Source organism: Rhinolophus hipposideros, assembly GCF_964194185.1.
Source record: "Rhinolophus hipposideros genome assembly, chromosome: X".
Lineage (NCBI taxonomy): Eukaryota > Metazoa > Chordata > Mammalia > Chiroptera > Rhinolophidae > Rhinolophus > Rhinolophus hipposideros.
In genome coordinates, this window is record NC_138046.1 from 104176070 (window position 1) to 104194967 (window position 18898).

Sequence of the window (18898 nt, forward strand, 5' to 3'; positions counted from 1 at the left end):
TCCCTCCCTCAGCCTCAGTCATGTGGCCTGCCTGAGATTCGACCCCCACCTCCAGCTCCATCTCCTGTCCTGACCCCAGTGATGGGTTCAGGAAGAGAGCATGTGATTTAATCAGCCAAAGCGAGATTTGTGCTCAGTCTGCAGGAGTTCCTCTTCTCAGCTCGGCTGCGCAGTGCAGGGCTGGGGGCTGCTGCCGTCAGGGAAAGAGAGCTGAATTGGCCACAGCCAGAGCCATCCCAGGAAAGACAGGCTTGTCAGGATGCCAGTGACCACCTGAGGCTGGAATCAAATAGCACCTGGACTAAGCTACTCTTCGATTGCTGCTTTCATGAGCAAAATTCCTTGAAATGTTTTTCATTTATTGTTGAGGTTATCAGTTTGTGAAGTGTGTAAATGTCTAATCATTAAGTTGTTTTGTACACCTGAAACTAAAAATAAAAAAATATTAAAAAATTCTATTTCGTGTGGTTGAGTTTTCTATTACTTGCATTGTGACTGAGTCCAGCCCTTAGCAGCGGCACCGTGGAGTTGGAGAGATCTCCTGTGTCCAGGGAACAAGGGTGGGCCACTTTTTACACAGCGGCACTATTGTAAGACTGTGACACAAGTGGACTTTCCTCACAGGCAAGCAACCCCAGCAGGTGTGAATGGCTTAACAGGGAGTAATTGGGAAAAACAGGAATTCGAGAGAAAAGTTTAAAATCTCTGAAGGGTAGAATTGATAAGCATCTCTCAGTCCTCAGTGTTTTAAACTACGGTGGGCTAGAGGTTTAAAAGCAATTTAGTGAATTTTAATGACCTACTTACAAAAAAATGAAATAGGATGGACTAGAATGGAAAATATCAGAGAACTCGGTATTGACTTGTGAAACTTGTTTTAGTTCTGTGAGTGTGCTGAATCATGATGTAAATACCTACATATTTCTTACCAAGGGACGTGAACAAGAGACATGAAAAGCCACTGCTCTAGGCTTTTTGTTTACTGACTCAAAACCTTCTAGATCAGCGTTCTTCTCTATTTTAATGGACACAACAATCACTAGGGAGCTTAAAGGTGACCCTCAGAAATTCTAGGATACTAGGTCTGAGAAGGGGGCCCCGAAATGTACCTTTTAAATAGGTGTCCCCTTTAAGAAACACTGCTAGAACAAAAAAAGAAAAGAAAAAACACTGCTAGACTCCACAGCAGTTGTTCTTATCCAGAAAGCACACCAGAACCACCTTGAAAACTCTGAAATCACACATCCCAGGCCCTACCTTGCAGGATTCTGATTATAGGTCTAGGCAAAGGAAGGCCTGAGTCTAATTTTGTGATAAGCATCCCAAGTTATTCAGTATTATACTAGAACTGGAGAACCTCTTTTCTAGGGCAATTTCTTTAGGATACTGGATTTGTTCCAATCATTTATTCAAAAACAAAACTAAAGACAAACTGACTATCAGGTAGCTCCCTGAGTCCAGCGGCTCCTTGACAAGGAAGCACATAAGTAACGAGGCACTTTACCCTCACTTGAAAGCTTGCAAGTATCCACAGTGGTATCTGCAGAATTAATCCCTCACCACAGAGTCAAAACACTGGATGTGAAATCAGGAGACCGAAGTTCTATGTCTTCTGGCTTTGCCACCAACAGGCTATGTGACTTGAGCAAGCCATTTTACCCTCTGTGGCCTGGATTTCCTGAATATAAAATAAGGCAGTTGAACTAGATGGTTTCCAAAGTCCCTCTGCTTCCGTTATTCCATGATCACAGAAGGCTGGCATAATAGTTTACTTTTGTTTTTCAATAGCCCATGAGTTTAAGGCAATTAGAATATATGAAATGAATTAGTAAGACTGCCAAAGAGGAAAAAAATGTCAGTGGCTGGTACACTACCAAGCAATTCACAAACGCTCAAAATTAATTACATTAAGAACAAAACAATTAGAAAACTCATTAAGGAAGCTAAGATGGCAGAATTAGATTTGCAGTATATGTCACCAAAAGCCAAAGAGAAGACCCCAAGCTGAAGGACTAAGCCCGTTGTGGAGGCAATTTCTGAGAACAATCAGAAGATCAGATCCAGCGGCAGTGGTCAATTTCCCCCAGCATGTCTGAGTTGGAAGGCCGGGAAGTGAGCAAGAGCTAGAGCACCAATACCTGAGGAAGTGCCAGCAGCTGGAACTGAAGAGCCAGAGGGAACAACGGCAACTGGATCTGAAGGGCCAGGAGAAACTGGAGCGGCTGGAGCATTAGGAGAAATAATGGCAATTCATGCTAGAGATGGCCAGATTCAAGGTCTGTGTTCTCTTGTTGCCCACTTAGGAAATGGTAGCTCGCTTGGGCAAGTTCATCAGAATGAACATTTTCCCACACATTTGAGTGCAGAAAAAGAGGAGACATGGAGTAGAAGGGGAACAAAGTCGGTCTACTCAGAGTGTCTGGTTCTATAGTATTTCCATTTGAACGAAGACCAGGTAAACACCTGCTTATTGCTCAGGATGACTCTTCCCTACCTGGCCACATGTCTGCGACCTAGTTAGAAAAGTGGCTCAGTTGGTTATTCACTGCTCACCCAACCACTAAATTGAAAGACTGTGTGATGGAGTGAGCGAGCGCCTTCATAGAGGATGCTAGAAAGGAATGCTGAGGAATGTGTCACAGTTTCTTTGGGGATCATCTGCAGGAAGGCATGAAAGGGCTGCTTGAGAAGACACGGCTCCAAGAAAGCACCTCCCTGGTGGAGTGGCAGGAAGTGAAGGCCTCGTCCACAACAAAGGAGCATGTCCAGAGGGAACAGGGAATTGCTAAGTTCTGAAGTGATTTAAAAATAAACAAGAAGGAAAATAGACACTAGGGAGTCCAGAACATCATGCAGCCTGCTTCTAGAAGGCATGTCCCTTATTTAGACCATGTAAATTGGATTTAAATTGTTCAGACCACTAAATGAATAGGTTAAAAAAAAAAAACCATCAACTTGGATGATCTGAAACTTTCATTTGCATTAAATAAAGTCCATCCAAAATGTCTGGTAGTTTTGGTTTGTTCTGATATACAAAGTTTTAAGAGTAAGGAGAAATGCAGTTGCCTCAATGTCCATGGACCACGGTTAGTTTAGTGGTGTAGTAACAGCACAGAGGAAGAAATTTTTTAGAATATTTAGAAATCTCCATTACTTTTGGTTAGTTGTAACAATAGACGGGAAAAGTACCTAAGGAAAAAGATACACTAGGGATAATCTAAATTATTTTCAGTTGACTAGAAGCAAAGGCAAATAATACATCTCCTCTGAGATGGTTTGTTATGAGGAGATCTTGGCCTGACAGGAAGTGAGATGGAGGGGAGGCTCCACGTTACACAACACACCCTAAGCAAAAACTACTGCTGGCTACAGTGTTATCGGGTTGTTTCCCCCACAAGAGACACAATAATAGTAAACCAGATTTAATTGCCATGTGTTATCACTTGCCAAAAGTTAAGCTGTTAATTAAGCAGAGGGTAAGAGGTTGTTTCCAAAGGGGTAGAGACTAGATGGATGACTGTCCCTGATGACATTTTCAGAAATCAGGTGAGGCCAAAGAAAAGAAACGGAAAGGGGGGGAAGAGGGTAAGTTAAAACATATATGTGTATGCCAAAAAGTGAGGGCTGAAACCTATTCCAGCTCTTAGACGTATAAATGCTAAAATGCCAATGACTGACATGAGTGTGTGTGATCCCAGGTAGGCTCTGCATTTCCCCTAAGAACACCTGTCATGTACAAATCAGTCATTTCATCTGGCATTCCAGTATTAAAAAGGCTATCAGCCAAATCAGAACAGTGGCCATGGCTAACACTTACTGAAGCCTTATCGTCTGCCAGGCACAGTTTTAAGTACCGTATTTATATTAACTCATTGATCTTTACTTCAAGCCTATAAAGTCCAGACTTTTAATTTTTCCAGTTTAACTGTCGTGGAACCAGGCACAGAATGGTAGTAAGTGGGAAAGCCAGGATTTGAACCCAGAGTCTGAATCCAGAATTAAACCTCTATGACGTAGGTATAGTCAGGATGACTTCATAGTCTTAAAAAGAATATGAAGAAATATTAAAGATTGAAGACCTCCAAGTTGAAATCTAATTCAGTGGTTTTTAAAATTTAATCTGGTTAAAGAATTCAATCATTGCAAAATATGGTGGTATTTCTTTACCGAGGATTGAAGGAGACATGAGGCATTCAAAGAACCGTGTAATAAAAGACATGAATTAATGAAAAATAATTGGATTTTGATAAAGCTGAATATTCTAGATTTTATGAAAATAAAAAATCTGCAAAACAATAAAAACAAAACTACATTTTTGTTGTTTGAGGCCAAGTATTCTTAGGAGTTTTAGGTGGTTTGCCATCTATGGTTTTCTTTCATACTGATACTCTGAAACATAACAGTTCTAGAAAACACTTAAAAAGCTGAGTTCAAGGTTCCTTCACATCTCAACAGATGACTACACAGGTTTAATCATTGGCCCAGGAAAAACCAACATGTAAAAATTTAAAAATGGCAAAGAGGATAAGCCCTGTTTAAAATTGTAACACTCCACATGAAGAGTTCTGTGTCACGGGGAATTTTAAACCCAACATCTTAGGAAAAATGTTTGCAATACCACTTAAACAAAGAAAAATGGTTCAGAGACAAATTATTTTTGTTCGTGGTTTTCTTTAATATACCTTTAGCATATTGGTCAGTGATACGGTTACTCAAATCAGTGACTCCTGCCTGGACATCAGTCCTTACTATGAATAATTTTTTGTATTAAATCATGAATTGTGCTCTACAGAAAGCTACAGAAAGGAGTGAGAGTCCTATTGCACACCAATCAACTGCAGTAGTGAGTGACAAAACCTGGCCAAGAAGGGGGAAACAGCTGGACCATCGTTGGGCCAGAATATTTCACTGGTGGCATCAGTGAAATGTACATATGAACACTGTCGCTATCATTGATTCAAGCCCTCCCCCACTCGACATTTGAACTACTTGGGGCGTTTTGTGCTTGATCAGTTTAGTCTGCGATATATTTATAAACCCAAACCTTTTTTTCCCCCAATAATAGACACCAAGCTATGTAGACCACTAAGAGAGTTCATTGGAGGAAGAAAAGGGCTTAAAACATGGCAGGGGTGGGTGGGGTGATGGGAACTCTTTGGAAAAGAATATTGAAGAAAATAATGGGAAAAGGGAGAGAGAAAAGTACCAGAGGGATGAGGATAACTGAAGATGGGTCAGAGCAGGCAAAGGCCTGCTTCATATACAAGGCTCCTGCAATCCCCCTGTGAGGTCATAATAGTAAATGGCTGTGTCATGGCACAGTGACTGGGCAGCAGTGGCACTAACTGACATGTCTTCATTTTAGATGCCACACCAGTGTTTACCTTACTCATCACAGAATTAACAGATTCTAAAACTATATGAAACTTCTGACAGGGCCATCTGTGCCTCAATGGGCCCTTTTAAACTTTTTTTCTATGCTTATAATTCTATCTGTCATAAAGATGTCAGCATACAAACACACCTTTATTGCAAGCAAAAGCAAATAGCCTCTCAGTCTTCAACTTCTTTGAGCGTATTTCGTGTCCACTAAAACTACCCTAAAATTCTCCTATCTGTTACTATACTGGGGTGAGTGAGTTGACTGCATGTCAAGGACCCGAGCCATAAAAAGGCCACATAAAAGGCAAATTTTTAAAAAGAGAAATGCAAACTCCTCCTCATTTGCTTGCTCAGACTCCTTGCTCATACCTGTCTATAACAAACACTGCTCAATAGTTACATAATTTAGTAAGAAAAGAGAAAGAAAAACAAAGCGGAGAAGGACAGTCCTAGAATGACAGATTTACCAGAGAAACAGACAGGGAAGGAACAGAGAGAGGGCATGAGAGAGCGAGCGAGAGAGACTGTAAAACCCACAGACTGTGATATAAACAAAGATAAATAGATATGAAAATCTGGGTCTGTGTCCAGCAATCCCGCCTTGCGCTGTTTTAAGATAAAGCTGCTAAAGATTTAATATTATGTTGATATTCTCAACTGAAGGCTTGCATGGAGATATGACACTGTAGTATCTTCCTGGTGAAATAAAATTGGAAGCAGAATCTATCCTTGTCAATACTTAGTGGCTTCTCTTCCCAGCTAATTATTCCTTCTCGCTCTTCCTTTTCTATTCCCCTTCTTCCTCTTCCAAATTCCTATCCTTAGCCTTTTGTGTCACAAAGGCAAACACTGTACCTGGGGGTCATGACAGAACCTGGTACATAGAAAGGCACCTACATTTTTGTTGAATTAATTAATTTTACATTCATTCCTATAGTGAATTCATCTATAATAAACTATCACCTGTCACTTACTTTTATGTATACATTTTGAACAATCTCTTTACAATAGACCTACAAATTTCTTATTACCCAGAAATTAGCTTTGATTGCAAGTCTGATACTTACCTTGTCCAAAACAGAAAGTCATTTTTTTCTCCCAGGTTGACAGCCTGTAATTACTTAATTTCCTTCTGGTCTCTCAGGCTAAAAGTCTTGCAGCCTTGTCTTATTTTTCCCTCGTCTGTATACCCTATCTAATTTGCAAACATACAGGTTGTGTCTTCCCTCTGAAAGTTCTCGCTGATTTGCCTTCTCTCCACTCTCTACCTCCATGCACTAATTCCATCAACTCATTAGCAGTCTCAAAAGTCAGAGAGATGAGTCCCTTGGTTACTTTGAAAGTTGTGTTTTTTTTTATCTTCAGGTCTCAGCATACGTTTATGTAAAGCTTTCTGTGTATTCATCTTTCCTGTGTATTCATCACAGTGATTCTTACATCTGTGACTTAATATCTTTTATCAGTTTTCAAAAAATGTATCATCTTTTTCCTTTTCTTCTGGGACTCGAATTACAAATATGTTGGACCTCGTCGCCTTACTCCATATTTCTTAGATTCTTTTCTGTATTTTCTAAATTTTTGTCTCTCTATGCTTCAGTCTGGATATTTACTTCTGATCTCCCTTCCTGTTCACTAATTCATTTTCAGCTGTGTCTAATCTGATGTAAAACTCATCAATTGAGTTTTTAATACAGTTCTAGAATTTCCATTTTTAAATGTCTAACTTTTTTGCTAAGATTATCAATCTTGTCAATTAACTCCTTGAAGATGCTGATCATGGTTATTTTAAAGTCTGATAACTTTTAGTACCAGGATTTCCTATAGGTTTGTTTCTAATGTCACTTGTTTCTATTGGTTCTTAGTCAAGTCTTGTTCTGTGTGTCTTATTATTGTTATAGAAAACCAGAACTTGTATATGAAAACTATGGAGATAGTTTTCCTCCAGAAAGGTTCACTTTTGTTTCTCAAAGGTAGTTAGGCTAGGAGCATTGATAATTTCAGATCATCTTAACCCATTATTGTCACTGCTAATTACATTAAAACTCTTAAATACGTAAGTGGTTCTATGCTAAAATCTGATCAGTCTTCTTCACTCTTTGGCGTAGAATTTTCACCTTCATAGCTTTTTTTCATAGCTATTTCAAATGTCAAATAAGTGTCGACATTTTCACCTTCATAGCTTTTTCACACTATTCCTTCAATTCTCCCTTTTTCCTAACATAATCCAACACATTCTTCAAGACCTAAAATGAAACTCAGTTCAACCTTCCCCATAGATATGCCAAAAATTGAAAATCCATACTAACCTGCACTTGCTCTAATTCCTGTTCAACTAGCAGCACACAATCAACCATTTCCCAACTTTCCATTAGTCTCTTTCCAAAACTAGATTACAAAGTGTTTACAAAAACAGCTAATAATTCGTATTCTCCATAACACACACGAAACAGCACCAAACATGAAAGAGGTTCTCAAAACATGCATGAGGTTCAGTATAGAGAAAAAGTTCTTCATATTCCATAGGTACAATTTGAATTAATACTTCAAAGCAAACAGAATGGGGGAGGGGTGCAGAGGGACATAGGTAAAAGAAAAGGAAATGAGTAAGCACATCACACAAAAAACTTTTTCCAGTAAAATATTTACCAAATCCTTCACCATAAGCTTAACTTTAACTAACCTACTTGCATTATTTGAAAATGACAATTCAAAGTCCAAAGTTGCATTTTTACAATTCAAGTTTAGAGTTTAACAGCAACTTTCGTGTTCCTTTAACTGGTGGGGAGGGGAGGAGGAGTAAAATCCTAACAAATTCAAGAAGTTGGCCAAAATTGTTCTGTGAAGAATACTCTCTTAGGTACTAGTCATTAAAATTGTAATATCCTGCTGTACTTATAATCAAAATGAGCTGCTCATGAGAATGAGAACAAAGTAAAGATTTAAAGGATGTACTTTTGTGTAATAGAACCTTTGGTTATAATTCTTTGGCATTTTTTATCACAAATACAGAAGACATACTAATACTTACAACACAATAACATTAAATTCCTTTTATTTTTAATAAAGATTATTTCCAATGGATTCATGGTACTCTTCCAGGCACCTTTTTAGTGTGTTTTCTGCTTGAATATCACTTTCTTCCAATTAATACTAAAGTAACTATTACTAAAGTCACTGTAAAGTAAAAATAGCTCAGTCTAAATCATCCCATCCTATTTCTGACAATTTCAATCTCCATCCCCCACCCCACAACCTGGTCTTTTATTGACAAAAAATTGCACTTTGGTATTTCTGACGGAATGACGCCTTTTTAGTGATTGTATATTTAGAATAAAATTTTCCTTTTAGCAAGTGACTATCATTCAGAGCTCAATTGTCACATGCTAAGAGTGGTGCTAAAATATACCCATGGTCATTTACATTTCACAAGATGTGATACCTAATGGTGATCTACTTGAGATTGGAACCCCTACTGTAATAGCCTAATTTGTAGCAGAAGGAATTAAAATTTGGAGATTTAACAAATTCCTGGTTGGGAAGACCAAATACACAAGTACTTTATGGAGAGATGACTGCGTACATTTGTCATTTTGATTTTTGAGGGGAGGAGGTGAGATCTTTTAGGTATCAGAAACAGCAGGAATTATAAAACAGTTCTGGCAACAACCCATTTTTGTATGATACAAATAATCAGGAAAAGGGGAGAGCATGGGAAAGAGTTAATTCAAGGTGTGAATAAGTATCTGAAAATGATAAAAATACAACAACGAATTTCTTAGAGGACTCTTCTGCCCATCCCATCAGATTATAGGAATCATGACTGCACGCTTCTTTTTAGCCAGATATTTTAGTATGATAATACTTGCAAGTGGAGAAAGGCCTTGGACTTGACATCCATGCACGACAGCTTACCTATAGCATTGTAGAGAGGCTCTCCAGTCAACTTGTCCCAGACTACAGTGGTTTCTCTCTGGTTACTGACACCAATAGCTTTGAAAAGAGTTAAGCAGAAGGGAGTAGAAAGTTAAACAAGTAGAAAACTACTTCAGAATAGTTCTTATTTTGCTTTTTTATAGACACAACTAAACACAACAATTCAAAGAAACATTTACAGCATTTGCAATGGTATTGAGTTTATTTTTGTTGAGTGGCCCCAAGAAAAGTGAACACCTACACCTGAAATCTATGTAAATTTACTAACAATTGTCACCCCAATAAAATTAATTAAAAAAAAAAAAAGTGAACACCCCATGTCAAGTGTTTCTTTTTATTACAGACTCCTTCCTGCTTCACGACCAGCACACCATGAATGACATGGACCCAGATCATAATCCAAATGAAAGTCTCCCAGCTTGCCTTATAAAAAGGGAATGCAATAACCTTCCAAATTTATAATACCCAATTTATTATTCTGAGGCCAACAATCACCTCATTTATTTACTAATTGCTACAAGAAATTTCTTTCCGTGTGTGTGTGTGTATGTGTGTGTCCGTGTTATGAAAATAGCCACAGATAAGATCCATCATGCTAGGCAAATGCATGTTATGGTTAGTTAGAAATTCAGTTTTATTTCTGTATTTTAATACGATACGAGACATACAAGTTTGAACCAGGCGTAAGTACAATAAATGATGGTGTTTCCATTATACTGACCTACATACAACTCAGTGCTATACTTACAGAAGTCACTATAAATAGTATACGAATCCATACCAACTTATTAAATTCAGCTTGATTCAGCTAAATCAGAGGTCTGCAGACTTGGTTGTACATTAGAATCAGCTGGAGAGCTTTTTAAAAATACCAATGCCGGGCCGGCCCGGTGGCTTAGGCGGTTAGAGCTCCATGCTCCGAGCTCCGAAGGCTGCCGGTTCGATTCCCACATGGGCCAGTGGGCTCTCAACCACAAGGTTGCCGGTTCCACTCCTCCAGTCCAGCAAGGGATGGTGGGCTCTGCCTCCCGCAAATAAGATTGAACACGGCACCTTGAGCTGAGCTGCCAGATGGCTCAGTTGATTGGAGCCCATCCTCTCAACCACAAGGTTGCCAGTTCGACTCCTGCAAGGGATGGTGGACTGGCCCCCTGCAACTAACAACGGCAACTGGACCTGGAGCTGAGCTGCACACTCCACAACTAAGATTGAAAGGACAACAACTTGACTTGGAAAAAGTCCTGGAAGTACACACTATTCCCCAAGAAAGTCCTGTTCCCCTTCCCTAATAAAAAAATATTTAAAAAATAAAATAAAATAAAAATAAAATATTTCAGAAAAAATAAAAATAAAAAAAAAATACCAATGCCCAGGCTCTGGCCCAAACATTCTGATTTACCTGACCTAAGGAGGGATCTGACAATAAGTACTCTTTTTGAAAATTCCCAGATGATTCTACTATGCAGCCCATAGCACTGGGCTAAAAAAAAAAATTGAGCAATTCTAGAATTTCAGATTAGGGCAGACCTTGAAAGGCTATATAATCAACAACACATCTTAAGCTCAAATCTCCTCTAGGATCACCTGTCCTGTGACCATTCAAACAGCCCTGGTAGTGACAAGATACTCCCTCCGCCTCTCCAGGCAGGCAATCTCTATTGCAGCTTTGCTATTCAAAATAAAATCCTTTTCCTTGTCGCTTCCACCTACAGACCTTAGCTACATGCTTTGGAAATACACAGAATAAGGTTAATCTTTCTTCCACATGTCAGTCCTTCACACTTGAAACATATTTCGTCCCTCAAGGCTTCTCTTCCCCTGTGTAGGCTAAACAATCCAATTTTCTTCCACTGCCTCAGACTCTATGTGGCATGGTCCACCTCTCCTAGGAACAAGCAATTATCGGCATTACTCAAATTGTACACCCAGAAAAAAACACAATAGGAATGTTCTCACCAACAACACAGAGCTAAGGGGGACCCCGTTCTAAATAATCTCTATCCAATGCAGATTTACTTTGTTTAACACCTTTCCTAGAGGTACAAAGATGACTGAGATTCTACTCCAAGGAAATTTAGGAGGCACACAGGATAAAAGGAAGAGATTTGGGAGTGCTTTTGAAGAAATAGAGGACATAATTGCTTGTTGGGCTAAAGAAGGAAGAGAAAGGAGAATGTGGGGGGAGGGGGGGGCTGGGAATCAGTGGGACATGGTCTTGATCATGGGAGTGAAAAGGGGATGGGATCAAGGCCCAGTTGGAGGGAGGAGTCTCAAGAAGGACAGAAGGCAACTGCTTTCCTTGTGATGGACGGAAGGCAGCAAAAGATCTAGACAGGAAGAGGAAATTGAGGCATTAAGGCCCCAGAGCCTCAACTTTCTCTGTGAAGTAGCACAGAAATGTGCTGCAGAAATGGGGCTTAGCGAAGGTAGAATCCCATGCTTGGGACATTCATTATTCCTAGAGCTCAGACTCTGAAGCCAGACTGCTGGGGTTCCAATCCCAATTCCTCTGCTTCCTAGCAGCATGACTCTGGCTGTCTTTTATCCTTTGTAAAATGGGGATAAAACATGTTTCCCAGTTTACAGGGTTACAGTGAGGAATCCCTGGGCTAATGCATATTAAAAACAGTGCCTGGCATATACTGTATTTCCCCGAAAATAAGACCTAGCTGGACCATCACAGCTCTAATGCATCTTTTGGAGCAAAGATTAATATATTATAGTAAAATAAGACCGGGTCCAATATAATAAATACAATAATAATACAATATTAATAATATAATATTAATAATATAATAATATAACACTGGGTCTTATATTAATTTTGGCTCCAAAAGACACATTAGACCTGATTGTCCGGCTAGGTCTTATTTTGGGGGAAACTTGTTAGTAAGTACTCAATAAATGATATTGCTGCTAATCATTGTCATTATTGAGGAGAGAGTAGAGTTGCAGAGCATGGAACTGAGCTAAGCTGGACACATAAAGGAATTCTCCAGCAACACTGTGGGCAGAACAGAGGCCAGAAACCTCAGTGGGACTATGGCCATGGGCTGCTACCTAAAGTGGAGTATTATGAACATGATACTTTAAGGAACAACTTTACAATGTGGGCTCATGATGACTTCACAGTTGACGACAATCTCCTATTCCTCTCCACTACATTAATTTTCCATAAACAGGCTGGCTGCTTCCTTAGCCACAGTCCTTAAGTCACCATTCTATGCCACTCATGCTACCTTCCTTTATTGGCTCCTTCTAACTTGTATTCAGAATGTAACCTAGAGCTATTTCTATCTGATTCATTGGTCACATTTTATCCCTCATTTTATTCGTACATCTAAGTGGAAGTGCTTCAAACTTCTTTAAGAGCTGCATTCACCAAGTTTTAGATTGTCCAGGCTGTAGATTCCAGGGTGATCGGCCAAGGTTTTCACATCATTCTACCCCTCTTATAGGTAAGGTAAACTGTGCAGCATTGGCCTTCTGGACCCACTCGGGTGCCATTCCCTTCCCTCTCTCTTTCTCTCTCTCTCTCTCTGTTTATTTTTGGTGCATGTGAAAATGACACACAATTGCAGTCCAAGTGACTTGTCTTCCACTTGCATTACCTGGTGTGTAAGAATACTGAATATGCTGATCTCTGCTCTCTACTCTTTTGTGTCTGAACAGTGTGAAACCCATACCTGAGCCAAAGTGACCCAACACTTCCTTCTCAACAATTGCCAACCTAAGAGAATGTTCATAAGCCACTCCTCCATACCAAGCCAGTTGTGCTACAAATTGTTTCCCAGGTAATTTATTGAGTTGGTTCTGCCAAAGGTCAAGCTTTCACTTGCCTATATAGAACTATCAGAGAAGGCCATTGCTGTAAAGGATCTTCCATCAGTTAGACCTAGCTGCAAATGAGGGAGAGAGACTTATTGTAGCTTATGTAGCTCTGGGGTGGTAAATAACTAATTAAAGCACAGCTCCCCTGTCTTCTGGTCCCGTGCTTTTTTTCGTGAGCCATAGTGATAACCTCACAAACCACTTTAGTTTTTAGTTCCAGTATGGTAAATAAAAGAGTTTTTCCAGCTGAACAGTGATTCACTTATAGTCTTACCCGATAATCATTAAAGAGTTCATCATAGCCGATTGTATTTCTTTTGCAAATTCCAGTTTCATTGGTTTTAGTTGTCCTCAGCTGTCAGAAAGCTTGTTGATTTCAGGTCCCTATGAACAATGCCTCCAAAATTAAAGTCCACTCTCTAGCTAAACAGCACACATGAGCCCACTGCAAGTAAATAGGCTTCTTTCCTTCTTGACTTAGCGAGTCGGGCTGATCTGTTTGCCTGTCACTGGACTGAAGGAACTATAAAGTACAAAGAAATACTTTATTCACTTTACTTTAAGAATGAGTGCATATTTATGCTAATCAAAGCGTATATTATCCATGAGAAAATGATGTCAGATTAAAAATGAAATAAACTAAAATTCACATTATGTTGATATATTCTTAATTTACAGTTTTCACATCTAAAATAGTGTTTCTAACTATCATTAAGCCCTTATGGTGTAATTAAATTACAGTAGCATTTGAATCAAGGAGTCACTAATCTACATAATTTTATATACTTGTTCTTCAGGAGAAAAAAAAAGGATTACGATACCAGATACTCTTCATTCATCCTCTCCCACCTGATACAATCAAAACATCAAAGCTGAGAGCATAGCTTTCTCCGCAATGTTTCTCTGGTATCAAAAGTAGTTATCTCAGTGTTTGACAAACGGCCACATCCCTTCCTCCACGACCTGGGCAACCTGGGCAACGCCTACTCGCCTACCCAACAGAGTCAAAGGCATTTCCATCACCTCAGGGGTCTCAGATACCTCATTCTCCTATAGAACTTCCCAGCAAGAAGTTGGAGTTCCCACATCTCATTTGTAATTGTTAAAACTTGCCTTAAGCACTCACATTCCAGAGACTGTTTTCTTAAAAACTTTTATACCCCGCCCTTCAGGCACTTTTAATAGCCCCAGGCCTCCTCTGGGGCTTTTATTATTTTGCTGTTTTTAGTTTTTTGTTTTAAATGTGTTCCAATGATCAATTATGCTTTTATTTTTAACTAAGGATTCCTATCATCCATAATTCTATCAAGACAACGTCCTGGAGTTGGTATATTATAGGAATATAACATCCTGGAATATTTCCAAAGGCTTTTTTCCAAGTATGTTTTCTTAACTGTGGTAACTTTTCACAGGCAATTTTAAGCAAAATTTAACCAGAGGTGTTAAATGTAGCATTTAACTAGTTAATTTCACTAGGGACACTCAGTGCTAAGAAAAATACCCCTGAGAAAGAATATATCTGTGAAGCATGAACACCTGCTAGATATGAGAGTAACACATTGGGTTTTACATATGCCAGTCATTACAGTATCTGTAACTAAAAGACTGTGAGGCCAGGATATATATTTTATGTGTGTATCTTTTTCATATGCTCCTAAACAGTAGATGAGCTAAGGTGAAGAATTACAAAACCTGAATGTGTTTACTCTGAGGAAGAGGGAATTAAAATTAGGAACTATTAAGAGAAGCACATGTGTTGGAATTAACACTTGGAAAAGTTTTCTTTGAAAAACAGAGGATTTCAAGGTAAAAATGATAAGAGATTAGAACATTGAAAAAAGTTCAGAGGCACTGCATAAGGCCCGTGTGCCCTGGGGAGAAACCAGTCATAGAGATGTGTTTAGGGCTGGAAGAGAATCCTGGGAAGCTATTCACTGGATTTTGATTGTCTGCAAGAAACCCAATTTTACTTGGCATGAAGGAACTGAATTAAGATAGAGGGAAAAGAAGGTATGTGTCATTTTCACATACACCAAACAAAAAAAGAGAAAATGAAATGGTACCCGAGTGGGTCCAGAAGGCCAATGCTGTGCAGTCTACCTTACCTATATGGGGGGTAGAATGATGTCAGAACCTTTGCCAATCACTGTGGAATCTACAGTCTGGACATGGCTTTAAGCCACCTAGATGATTTACATCTGTGGTAATAGATATTTCAGCAAAGTGTACTGCTAAATGCCTTTTATATGTTTATGCAGTTCAGACTATGAAAGTTGTGAGAACAATTCAAGGAAATGATGAACAATCCCTTTGATGCACAACCTATCTAAAACTTGGTGAATGCAGCTCTAAAAGAAGTTTGAAGCACTTCCACTTAGATGTAGGAATATAATGAGAGTAGGATATAAAAAAATTGTCAACAAAATAGTAAATCTACGTGGGTGTTTATTTCTTTTAAAAATCTGCAATAACAGAAATAACTATTATTACAGTTAATTTGCAATTATTGTGATTATTGGATTAAAATGTTTCCTCCACTTGACTATTAGCTGCAAGACCCTATTTGTGCTGTTTCCCTGACACACCCAGCACATAGTAGGTACTCTGAGTTTGCTGAATGAATGGTTTTATGTTTCGTCTTTTTAAAGCAAGTTTTATTTATACAAATAGGGGAAAGTCTGAAAAAAAATCAAAGTTTCATCTCAGGTATGCTGGTAAATCTCAGAGCCAAGAAAGATGGGTGAATCTCAAGGCACCACCATCACCAATAGATGGTTTCCTCTACGTGGAGTTAAATGAAGGAATGCCTAATGAAGGAAACAATAGCCCTTGAATGAACTTGAAAAAATTTCAACTATAAAGAGATGGCGATTACCACATTATGCCTTTATACTAGCGTGTCAATTTTAGATGATTAGATGGGTTATTTTCTCCCTGTATGAATGATGCAAAGCAAAACTTAGGTAGATACTCTATTAAAACTACTAGGAATTACATATGCATACAAGTTTTTAGAAGTGTAATCAAGTGCTTGTTTCTAATTCTCTGACTTTTGCATTTTATTCATAGCACTTTAAAAAAATGTTTTGACACAGTCGTCATAATTTCGATTCTCAGTATTCATAGCATATGTTATTAACATTAGAATTTTCTAAGTTGTGATAATTATATCTAATTCAAAAATGAGTATCTATAAGTAAATTTTTGCCTTATTGAATTATTTTCTTATGTTAAATTTTTAGGGAAAACAGAACTTGGGTCAACATGTATAAATATTTGTGCACCTTGTAACATTTTCATATGACTTTTGAAAAATGTTATTTAGAATTATAGTGCCAACAATAGCTAATAATTTTTTGTTTATTCAAAAATTTCCCAAAGTTAGCTGCTAGTTTTCTAATTATTATTGATTTAATAATAATTCCATGTGGCTTTAATTTTATTGAAAACTGTACTAGAGTACTAGTTTTAAGTACTAGTTTGAAATAAGTTCATTATTTTTAAGTGAAAGGCTGTATTGTGAGATTGTCTTCTTAATTCCATTTGAAATTTTTTTTGTATTCATGTACAATGTACCTATATCATGTTTGTACTCAAAATAGTCATGCAAAATTTTTTCTGAATTTCTAATAATATTACATCACTTTTGCTATTTATTAAACTTAATACTACTGATTTAATTATTTTTTAAAAATTGTTTTCTAAAACTGTGGAAAAGAATAAAGAGGATAACCTGGGGGGAAAAAAAAATTACTAGGAATTAAGTTATATACCGTGTTTCCCCGAAAGTAAGACCTACCCCGAAAATCAGCCCCAGTTAAGATCGTCAGCCAGGCGGACGCATTTAGTATGTTATGACGATGTTCCAGAAGAAGATGACATGACTGTATTTGAATACATGTAGATTGCTGTACATGAAAAAATAAGACATCCCCTGAAAATATGCCCTAATGTGTCTTTTGGAGCAAAACTTAATATAAGACCCGGTCTTATTTTTGGGGAAACTCGGTAATAGTCTAACACTCTAAAACAGTATTTCAGGGACATTTTAGAAGTAAAGTGTTTTGATTTGAAACAACCTCCACCTCCCCTGCCATTCTTTATTCTGGTCTTTCTCTCCTCAGTAAAAGGCATCCCTATCTATCCGGGAGCTCCAGCAAAAACCCCAAGTATCATCATTGAGCCTTCCCTTCCCCCATATCCCACTACTCTCTGGACGACCCTGACATCCAATCCATCAGCAACTTGTGGCCCTTGCTCCCCACCTCCATTGTTACCACTGTCTGCCAAGTCATCATCGGCTGTCAGGACTTCCACAGCAGTCTCCACACTGGTCTCCTGGCGTCCACACACTTATGCCTTTACTGTGCATTCCCCATACTGCTCCACATAGCAAGTCAGGAATTTCTTTAAAATGCAAATCAGATTCTCATTCCCTGTGGTCTTGCTTAACACTTTTTCATGGCTCTCTGTGATACTAATAATCACATCCAAGCTCCTAACTATGGCTACAAAGCCCTATCTACTTCTCCGATTTCAGTTCTTACTACCCACCTTCACCCCTCACCCTTCTTTTATTCTACTTTTGACATGCAGGCCTTCTTTTTGATCTAGGAATGTGCCTTATTCCCACCTCAGGACCTTTGCACGTGCTGCTTCTTTTTCCTCAAACACTCTTCCCCAGATATTTGCATGGTTGGCCCCTTTTTGCCTTAGACACCTCAGTAAAGTGTCACCTCCTCAGAAAGGACTTCTCTGGTCATCCAGTCTGAAGTAAGCCTCTCTAGGCACCACCACCATATCACTCAGTTTTATTTTCTGCATGGGACTTATCAGCATCTGAAGTTAATTTCATTTGTCTGCTCTTATTGTTAGTCTCACTCCCACCAAAATAAAAGCTTCATCAAAACAGGGACCTAATCTTCCCGTTTATTGTTCTATCCTCAGTTCCCACAGAAACACTTAGGGCTGCATAGGCACTCAATTATGTGTTGAATTAATTAATTAATTAGCTTGAGATAATCATACCATGGAGTAAAATATTCTATTAAGATACCTTTTATGTTGGAAATATCAATATTGAGCTGTCCAAGTTTCTCACACGTTTTCTCTATACACTCATAGACAGACTGAAGAATTTCCTTAGGGTCTTGTTCCACCCATCTTTGAACAAAAGAATGTGTTTGGTTAGTCCACAAGAAAGCAATACAACTGCAGTTTATTTCTCTAGAAATATTCGCTTATGATGGTATGGCTGGTACACAAATTAAAATCAGATAAGCAAAGCAAAGAATAACTAACAGTAAAGAAATGACTTTAAGAAAAGTCTATTTCCCTTACATTTTTATTATTCTTCATGCAGTAATTAATCATTCAAAAGGAGGCAAATAATAACAGGTCACAAAATAGCAAATATTCTGTCTATTTTTAAATCATGTTTTCAAATCCAATAAGAAATTAGTTCCCCAATTCTTTATATTCTATGGGTTTGATGAATTGATAAACTATATATGTACGTTTCACTAGTTTTATCTAGGTGGACTGATATCTATCTATGAAGCAAAAGGAATTCTGAAAACTCAAGTAAGTATACTAATCTCTCTTGCCACTTTTTCTCAAAATATTTTGTTAGAATTTAGGGGAAAAATTTAAATTTGTTCTAATAACTATTTCAAGTACACAAGCAAATGGTTGAAGTTTTCAGACCCAATTCTGCAATTTTGGTAAGGTACCAGGGCCTCAGAACTGAAAG

At 38.3% G+C, this 18898-nt stretch overlaps 1 protein-coding gene across 1 annotated transcript in view; it reads right to left on the reverse strand.

Annotated features, from left to right (window-relative positions):
• Nucleotides 1–18898, reverse strand: part of GK (glycerol kinase) — a 61004-nt gene that overhangs the window by 29051 nt on the left and 13055 nt on the right. Inside the window, exons 3-6 of the mRNA XM_081043055.1 lie at nucleotides 18203–18309; nucleotides 9295–9372; nucleotides 2139–2222; nucleotides 930–1015 (exon numbers count right to left, since the gene is read on the reverse strand). Of these exons, the coding sequence (XP_080899181.1) occupies nucleotides 930–1015; nucleotides 2139–2222; nucleotides 9295–9372; nucleotides 18203–18309 (355 nt within the window). The remainder of the gene's footprint in view (nucleotides 1–929; nucleotides 1016–2138; nucleotides 2223–9294; nucleotides 9373–18202; nucleotides 18310–18898) is intronic.